The sequence below is a fragment of the Selaginella moellendorffii genome, unplaced genomic scaffold (assembly GCF_000143415.4).
Source record: "Selaginella moellendorffii unplaced genomic scaffold, v1.0 SELMOscaffold_139, whole genome shotgun sequence".
NCBI classification, from domain to species: domain Eukaryota; kingdom Viridiplantae; phylum Streptophyta; class Lycopodiopsida; order Selaginellales; family Selaginellaceae; genus Selaginella; species Selaginella moellendorffii.
The window spans coordinates 319,919-329,899 of record NW_003314400.1 but is presented as its reverse complement, the minus strand read 5'-3'; the positions used below and the strand labels follow the sequence as shown (position 1 = coordinate 329,899).

General features: G+C 42.4%; 1 protein-coding gene and 1 pseudogene across 1 annotated transcript; one reads left to right on the top strand and one right to left on the bottom strand.

Annotated features, from left to right (window-relative positions):
• Positions 1-5,388: 5,388 nt before the first annotated feature.
• LOC112343226 lies at positions 5,389-5,518 on the bottom strand (annotated as a pseudogene).
• Positions 5,519-8,802: 3,284 nt separating this feature from the next.
• Positions 8,803-9,977, top strand: LOC9630216 (GPN-loop GTPase 3; the record flags this gene model as incomplete). Its single annotated transcript, XM_002992656.2, has 9 exons — positions 8,803-8,852; positions 8,901-9,009; positions 9,065-9,143; positions 9,216-9,298; positions 9,348-9,451; positions 9,515-9,645; positions 9,700-9,793; positions 9,847-9,903; positions 9,963-9,977. Coding segments are annotated over exons 3-9 (531 nt in total), but the record flags the coding sequence as incomplete, so codon positions are not given.
• Between the last annotated feature and the right edge of the window lie 4 nt (positions 9,978-9,981).

The window sequence follows — 9,981 nt, the reverse complement described above, 5'->3', positions numbered from 1 at the left end:
AATATGCTATAAAAAACAACATTTATTGCTTGAGAAATTTTTGGGACTTTCGTACAAAAAATGTCCTAGAAATTTAGCCTTTAGAAGAAAGCTATCCCCATTTCAAATTTGCATCCGTGCCACAAAACAACGCCACACCACCAATGACAACTCTGGTTGCTATTGCGGTTACGATCCCGAAAGAAGAAACCATTTTTTTTTTTTCAAAAACACACAAGCAATGGGTTAAACTTTAAAAGTAAAATCTTTGAAAGAATATATCAATATTTTATTGTTCTTATCGAGAGAGATTTAAAAAAACATAAGGAAAACGTATATTTATCGTCATGTATATATACACAACCAACAGACAGTCAAAAAACTGAGCCACACGGTTACAGTGAAAACCAATAGAAAAAATAAATGAATCACTTGCCAATCTATTATAGACACATTGGATGGGATTGCCGCATCCTGAAGATTGAGATTAATTGATTTCTTCCATTGGCAATTTTCTAGTTCTTCACTCTTGTTTGTTTCATTTTCCTCATTCTTAAATCTTGTTCTTGTATTAACAATTTTTCTACAAGGTTGAGAATTTGAATTAAAAGCTATTTCAACAACACATGGAATTATGAAGATTCATGAGGGTTTTTTTCCCTACCTCCTTGAAGGTGAGCAATTCTCTCAAGAAACTGTCAAAAAGGTGCTTTTAACCTTAGCAAGAGTTTAATTACACTAATAAATGTAGCAAAATTTTTATTTTTGTAGCTTTCTATCATGTCCATGCAAGAACTTACTTATTTGTTGAGGAACCACTTGATCATAAAGCGATTGTAGGGCTTTGCCTATGGGATAGTGTTGAGCTGGTGCAGATCATGGGCATAGCTCACCATAAAAAATGTGCATAAAATGGGTTTTTGCACAGCAAAAATGTTTCCTCATCCATTCACAAATTATTAGATTGCAAAATAAACTTCATTTGTTGAGCCAGTGTGACCAAGAGTGCAATTCATGCTATGCACAAATCATGGTTTTGTGTGGTACTGATGTGGCTATGGTCACATGTACCCCACTCTCTCTCTCTCTAATGTAACGCTGGATTTTTATATATAACATGCAAAACCATGCATGACCATACCAAAACAAAAATCCATTCATAACTTACAAAAACTTTCCATTTTACATGAAAAGTTTTATATTCACGTATATGTACATGGACCAACCACACGTGTGTGCAGCTGCCCCCCAAGTTTGGGAAAGGTCCAACTTTGTGGAGTGCAGGTTCAACACAGCTGTACCTGAGATCACCTTAGAAACCCTTTGATAATAAGAGAACGTCCCTCCCACTAGTGAGGCATGATGTGACTCTTTTTTTTCCAGTCACAAATTAAGCCTTAAAACCAACTTGCAGTGCCTGGGAAATGACTTGTAACAGAATTAGAGATCAAACACGCCCTATCCTATCCACTATAAACGAACTTAAAAGTTCCAATACGTATACTTGTTGGAAATTAGATTTAATAAGAATTACAAATAACTACTAGTTTCCAACAGCTTTCTCATGGAGTCAGCAACTTTGCCCACGCTGTTGGCAAATTTTCCTATGGCATGGCCAATACAAGCAAGACCGATGCCAATACAAAGGCCACATATCCCAAACCCCATACGCAGCGCTCTACCATGACAATAGAGACCATCCCTTATCGCGATCCCGACCCCTGCATTCTCCATCTCAAAATGTAACCCTATGTGTAGCCCCTTTGTTAGCATGCTATTTAAAGTTTTGACTCTCTGCAGCCCTTTTCCATTGGTCCTTGCTTATTCTGTTGACTCCTTTCGCTTCTCTCGAATGTTGAGGATTTGAATCGAAAGAGGATAATCCCTGCTCCAATGCTTTCCACCCAGGGCACAGAGTCCACCTTTCACTTGAGTGCTCAGCTGCTCACCAAGTGCCACTCCTGTCTTTCCAAGAGATCCACCCAAGGATCCACCGAGAGCATTCAGATCAAGGGAGCCCCCTAGAGATGTCCCTCCAGCTTGGATCGCCTCCTTGAAGGCAAGTGATTCTCCAGCCGCAGGGAACGAAGCCCTAAATTTCAAATAAACCCTAAAACCCTAGAATATACTATAAAAGATACTTTCATTTTCAAGGTAAAGGTTTGGACACCAAAAAAGCTCTCATCTCACTCTCTTGACCATGACCATATATATACCAAGAAGAAAACATACATTACATAATGTATATATACGTGACCATGACAACAACGGAGACGAGAGGCCCGATCAGAAAACTGAGACTTGAGGAGAGACCAGGCAGAAAAATGTTGACAGTGTTTTTCTTTTTCATCTTTTGGTTTTTTTTTTTTTTCAGACCTCCACAAGCTCAACGACAAGTAGTGTACTGAAACAGAGGCAGAGACACGAAAAACCCATCAATCAGATCGAATGGAATTGCTCGCAGCACAACAACGAACCAAGTCAGCACTGTCTCTGATGGTTGGCATACCAGCTCGCAAGAGCTAACTCTACCACCTCACAAGCCCTAATCCATGTCATTGCTCATGAATTACAAGTGTGTGTGGTATAACTTTACTGCTCTAATTAAATTTTCATCCTTACATATTCATGGATTCACTTCTCAACACATTCAAGAATCTCAAAGTTGGAGAATAAAAGCAAGAAACAATAGGGAGTGAGGGTTAGGTTGGGCCTCACCCCCACCCCTCAAGGATTCTATATAACAATGTTTCTTGGAGTGTGCTCTAGACTAAAGAAGTTTTGTTTCTTACAAGTATTGAGTGTGGCTTGGATTGAAGTGTGTTTATATTTATTCTATGAATATGGGTTCTTTTGTTTAAACAGTAAATGTGTTTCTTTCAGCATCTTGAGTACTTTGGAGTGAGCATGTTTAGAGATCTTATGTTGGCATTTGGAGTGCACTGTGAGGTTGGGTCACATGCACATGATTGTTTCACATCTTGAGGCTACTACTGGCAAGTAAAGAGTGACAAAGCTGTGTTGATCAGAGATATTCCATGCCATATGGATTGAGTGACTAGTTTGTTCATTGGACCCTTCTAGGGTGGTACAAGCATGCTATTTAAATGAGTGCTTTGCATTTTTTCTATTCCTCTTTGCTCTGTCACATTGAGTATTTGAATCAAAAGCTACTCCAACTAGACACTAAGCTACAAAGTTCACACAGAAAATCCAAAAGGCTCTATTCAATGTGCCAAGTAAGTTTTTCTTGTTTGAGTCCACACAACTCAAACAAACCATGGAGTGTCCTTCCACTACAAGCATGTGGTAACTTTGAGGACTCATGATGGACAAGGAAAGTGGCTACTCCACCGCTTACTTGAAATACTACTTCAAACTTTTTCCAGATATGAATTGATGCATAGAGGCCATCTTTTTATCTTTCTTTCATGAGCTTAAACCCCATCGATCACTGAGCAAACATGAATTTCAGGTTTTTTCTGCCATGAAATTCAAAGAATCTTTTTTTCTCAGAATGTTGGAGTTATCAGGAAAAAGAAACTGTCACCCTTCACATCAATGCATTCTTAACCTCTAATTTACTGGAAAAGGCAGTTAAAGTTCTAGTGTCTTTAACCCCAAGAGCAAAAAAGAAAGACAAAAAAAAAAAAAAACAATATCTATAAGAAGATCATCATAGAGATGGCAAGGGATTCTTTGACTAATGAACAGGTTACAGAAGCATCTTAGCAAATGAAAGTATAAGCCTCCAGCTGATTTACATTGGTAGTTAATTATGAAATTTCATCCATCTAAATCGTTTCATCTGTTTGTTAGATGAATGTGATGTTACAGGTCAATGCTTTACCACTGTTGCAAAGCGAGTTTTGGCAATGCAATGAAGGTGGTAAAGGAAGCAAAGTGAAAGAATGTCATGGTTGATAACTCGGAATGTGTGGTGGAAAACACTGAAGGCTGGTCAGATGCCTAATGATCTTGCATTTCTTATGGAATATGGGGATATCTTTGATGCAATTGCTATATGTAATATGGTGGTCCAAGGTGAATTTGCACTTGCACAAGAGCTGTTTTGAGAGCTTCATTGTCCACCGGAGCCAGAGCAACCTGGTCACTCCTCGGATCATGATTCAAGAGACAGTAGCAAGGAAGGATCAGACTCTAGTACAACTACAGAAGCTGACACTGATAGTGACATGGAGACGAAGAGAGTCAAGGCATTACATTCAGAGGTAAAAGAACGTGATCTCCTGTGGCATTTCTATATGATCTAGCTTGTGCTTGCAGGTTGAGATCTTGAGAAAGGAACTCAAGTCACTGGGAACAAATGCAGCATTGGGAACAAAACAAGGAGAGCGAGCTCCTTCTTGAAAATACCATACCCCTCGAATTCAGTACACAAAACTTTTGTTTCAGATACACCATGGTGGCTTGATTCTTTGCTGTTGATAAGTTTCTTTCTTGTAGGTGGACACGTTTTTCGCAGTTGGACCACCACTGGGATTGTTTCTCAGCTCCGAAATGTACACTTTGAATCGGGTACGTGTGTGATTTACGGACGTTGCAACATATATTGAATGCATTTGCGTAGGAATGGGTCATGAGTAATGGGAAGATGAAGGCATCAAAGAAGAAGTGCCAGCATGCAGGAAAATGATGAGCATATTTCAACCATTTGATCCTGTCACTTACAGGTATCAATATACTTTTGTGTTAGAAGCATTTACATCTATCCTTTCTTCGTGATTACAGAGCGGAACCTCTGATATCAAAGGATTTCGTCGACAAGAAGCCGGAGTTTATTCCATACCACAAAGGAGGCAAGCCTCTACATATTGGGATGCATTGTAAGTTTTGCTATCAGAGCTCAAGATAAGCTCGGATAGAAAATGTATGCTTCTTGTGTCATTGGCATTCGCTTCTAACACAGTTACGAATGATCTTGCAGTAGATGAGGAGAGTCCCACTAAAGAGAAGAAAAGCTATGGTAGTATGGTGATGGAAAGGCTGTCTGGAAGTCCCGATGTTAGAGTCGATTTCATGCTACAGGTAAGTCTTACTCTCTGCTATCATGTCATTGACAAAGTTCTTGCGTGGATCACAGGATTCAGCATTCGAGCACCACTAGTTCACACACATAAGCTCCTTTTGATTTCTTGTTCTTTGCTTTGCTTATAAGCACTGGACGATCTAGACACCGTGCTCTTCATAGTCAGGCACCTGGCAAGCCAAGAACAGTGACTTTGGTGGCTACATCGAAAACGACGATATGTCCTTCACTTTCTCCAGCAAGGGATCGCAGAGACTTGAAAACTTGTTTGTTAGATCATAAAGATTGAAAGATTCAAGTTGCTGTTCTAACTCTTGTTTAGCAGAAATCAACGTTTCCATCTTAAGAGCTTGAATTTGGAGAGGGCCACGCATATGCGAGCCCTCAACTCCCACAAATTACGACATCCACTCCTCCACTTTGGGAAGATGGTAGGCCGGCCAACAGGCCATTGGCCTTCATGATCACCAAGACCCTCCAGGTAAGTATGTATCCTTTCCGACCCTGGCTTATATACTGCTCTTGTGTCCTCATTCCAGGGATAAGGCAAAGAATCGCCACAGTACTAAAACTTTTTGTTTTTTAAAGTTTCTAATGAGAGGGACTCGATCTTCGCACTGGTGACATGAGAGTTTTAACAGTGTTTACTAGCAGAAATTTTGCAGGGCAGCTACCCAGCGATTGAGTACTTCTCTTCAACTGTCCTGTCAGACTACAAGCATTATCTAGACATTTTTCGCCCGCTTTGCTTGAATTGAGGAATCTCTCGAGGCATGGAATTGTCTCGCTTCAATGTCGTCACAGCCTTTTCCTTGTACATTTGTCAGCTTTTGTCTCCTGGAGCACACCGTTAAACGCTCAGAAAACTTCTACCGGATCCAGCTCGGATTTCTTGGCAAGATGAGCTTTGCCAAAAACTCTTTGCATTTGTCAAGGTTAATCTTCGTCACAGCTGCGAAGTTGCAAGAGTTGCTGGTGACATGAGAGTTTTAAGAGTGTTTGCTAGCAGAAATCTGGCAGATTGGGGATCTTAAACAGATGGTTGAGTATTTACTCGCAAAATCTCCAGGGTAAGCAGAGATCTGAGAACAGTACCCGAGATTCAGGCATTGAAGAGCAGTAAATGCTCAATCATAACCTTTTTCCTAGGAAACTTGGAGCGCTTCCAGAGAACACTTCGCAAGAAATTGGAACTTCTCTACGGAAATTACGCTGTCCGTGAGCAGCGAACACGAGCGAGACTGCGATTCATTTAAAAATTAGAGATACATTAAGAAGCTACTAATGAACGCTTTGCATGGGAACCTGTTGGCCGGATATCCGGCTAAAATAAAGAAAATTATTGGCAAGGTCACGGATATAGAATAAAGAAAAATATTGACAAGGTCACAGGTTCGAATCCACAGCCAGAGACCCAACTAAATTTTTTTGTTTCAGGCCGTGTGTTTTGAAATCGATCTCTATTTCGATCGATCGACCTGGATTCTTCCGCCTTTGTGGAGGAAGCTCTCCTCGCCGCTGTACCTACGCACCAAAGATTTCTACGTGCAAGAGCATGGAGCCGCTGCTGGATGTTATAGGGAGATGTCTTGGAAGCTCCAGCTGATCGATCGCGAAGTCCTTTCGACATTCCTTTTCCTTTTGATCCTCATCTACCCAGATGATTTCCAGGACAGAAAAATCGTAATGGTGGTGATGCGCTATGCCATGAATACAATGGCCTTGAATCCAGAAACCCATCTGGTACGTGATGACTTTCTTGCTTCCAATCTTCTTACCTAACCTTGAGCTTCTTTCGAGCACCAATGCTGACCTCTTATGTTACCTGGGAAATATCACTACTCATACAAATTGCAGGTCAAGAGATTATACAGATAGTCGAGGCTGGATTTGAGATACTTGCTCCATCCATGTCAATGTATTTCCTAACTTCCTGAAAGCTTGTCTAAAATGATATTGCTTCTAATTAACTCTTGCAAGAGTGGACAATGTATGTCAACCTTTTGTATTCCCGATCGATTCTAGTGCTTTGTCTTCCTTTTTTGCTAGAGAGAAGAGGAGCTAGTCGCTTTATGGTGGAAAGAATACACAGTTTGAGTGAGGTAGTGTAGTGAAGTGGATGAGTCGATTAGCTCTTTCTCGCAGGAGAACTCGCTCGTCCAGCGCAAAGGAGAAAGAGAATGCTCCAGAGAGTAGTGAGCAAGCAGTAGACGATCATGGTGGGAGTCCAAGCAAAAAGCCAAAGCTTTCTCAAGATGATCAAGACATGGCGCTGGCGAGAGCGGTGGAAGCCATATCCGAGGAGGAAAATGCAGCAGCTCAAGTAGCCAGCGATGGATCCATGGAGCAAGAAGCTTTAACGGCGGCAAATTCTATCCTGGAAGTTCTCGTCACACTTCCAAATGCAAAGGTTTACTCATGGATCACGATCAGGCTGGATCGGAAAGTGTTCTTCTCGCGTCTGGAGATCTTAGCGTCATAAGGATCGTCCAGAACGGTAGCGTGGTCGCAGCCATCGTCAGGCTTGGAGACGAGCTCCAGTGGCCGCTGGCGAAGGACACTCCAGTCTTGAAGCTCAGCGAGAGTCACTACGTTTTTAGCTTGAGACTGCCAGTTGAAGATGAGGATCAACCTTCCAGCGAAGGGAAACAGAAGGTCTCGTTTAAGTCAAGCGCGGAAGTTCTCAAATAGGTGTCACCCTCCCTGGAGATGCGATCTCAAGGAGCTGGATTTGGCCCTCGAAAGCTATAGCTCGCTGGTGCCAGTTCCAGCGCTCCTGAAAGATCAAGACGAGGAGCTCGTGGAGATGGTGCAAGGTGACGGTAATCAAGGAATCGCTGGAGTGAAGCTCACAAGAAGAAGAAGAACTACTACTTGGAGCAACTGGCTCCCAACGCCGATGACTATCAAAGCGCGATCGCAAAGGCGATTGCCAGTGGCTCGGGGCATATCGTGCGAGGAATCCTCTGGGTGAGCGAACTAATTGCGACGCAGATCGGAGCGCAGCGGATTGTTGATGCAGAAGCACATCAAACCGAAAAAAAAGCCGTCAAAGGTCAGCCCCAAGACAATGAAGAACATCGGGACGTAAGTTCTTGCGCTTACTATCTTTGACTAGTCTTTTTACTGGCTCTTTGACTAGTGCGAAGCAAATCTCAAAGATTACTGAGACGCTCGCGAGTGGTCTTCTCACTGGAGTTGTCACTGCCACTGAATCGATCACTTCCTCTGCGCTGAAAACTAAGCCAGGGGCTGCATTGATCGGGCTGTTGCGTGGAGAAGCCGCAATTGCCACTTTGGATGCCTTTGGTAAGCCAAGTTCTTCGCAATCTCTCCCAGAAAATGGATGATCACATTGTATGTGAGATCGCAGTGAAAGTTTTCGATGCTTTGGAGCTGGCTGGGAAGAACGTCATGTCGTGAAAAACTCTAGTAACATGCCAAGTCGTATCACACAGGTTAGATTGATCACTGTTGTGCTTGATGAATCAAGAGAAATCTTTGCTCTAGATAATTGACAAAAGAGGGGCTTTCAACCGCAGGCCATGTTGTCACTACTGCATGGAACATGTCAAAAACTAGAACAGCCATGAATCCATTGAAGGCTTCCACAAATCCAGTCTCGCTCAAAGCCGCCACCGCTGCTGAAGAGCTCAAACGCAAGTAACACCCAGTTGAATTCTAACCGTCCGATGGATGTTAACTTAACCCTAATTTGGAAAAGAAAACTGTCAATGAATATACCGAGTATATTTCTCGAGGTTTAGGTCTTAGGCATTTTCAAAATGACTCGCTACGCCCACGGCGGGCAGCGGCAAGGCGAGTGAGATTTCGCGGTTCCTGTGCTCAATCTCTGATCTCGATCTTGCAGTCGACGTATTGCTACCATTTGCAGCAGCATTGCAACACGATCGGGCGGAACCTGGATGTGATCAATCTCGAGCCAGCGGCGGAGGATTTCAAATACGCGGTTGCTGCAGGTCTGTAAAGATTTCAGTGTTGCAAAGATTTTAGTTTGGATCTATTTTTCATCAGATATAAGAGAGCTTGTTCCTCTAGAGGATGTGATGGAAGAATTTAACTATGGACCAAACGGAGGCCTCATCTATTGCATGTAAGATTTGAGTAGAGCTTTCGTGGTGTTAGTTTCTACACAAGGATTTCTGGCTGACCATTTCTAGTGTAGATATCTTGAGGAGAATATGGACGACTGGCTTGCGGAGAAACTAGAAGACTATATCGACGATGACGTTGTCTTCGACTGTCCAGGTTTATGTAGTTTCTATTCACTAGTTTTAGTTGTAGTGGTATTACACAGGTCAGATTGAGCTCTACACACACATCCCCGTGTTTAAAAGCCTCGTCGAACAACTTAAGCGCTGGGATTTTAATCTGTGCGCGGTCTACCTCCTTGATTCTCAGGTAGCTCCTACTCGGATTGATTTGGTGTATGACAGACAGAAGTTTGCTTTTGTTCTTGTGCAGTTTGTTTCGGATGTTACCAAGTATATAAGTGGATGCCTGTCGTCCTTGTCTGCTATGGTCCAACTCGAACTTCCTCATGTGAATGTCCTCACGAAGATGGATCTCGTGGCCAAGAAAAGAGACATCGAAGAGTACGTGCTACCAATCCAATATTACTTACTTTGTTTTCACAATTTTGTGTGTAGCTACCTTGACCCTGATCCGGTTTTCCTACTGTCGGAGATGAACGCAAATACCGCTCCACGATACGGAAAGCTCAACGCCGCACTCGCAGAATTGGTTTGTTTTTTACCAAGAGTTTTGTAATTATTTACAAGTTCCGCTTCCGGCAGATTGACGATTACAGGATGGTCAACTTCGTCACCAGTGGACGTCACAAGCGAAGCCAGGTACGCCATTTCTTTACCTGTGGGAATTGTGTGATTGAATGGCTCCTTGCGGTTTGCAGTATCTTCTCTCCACTATCG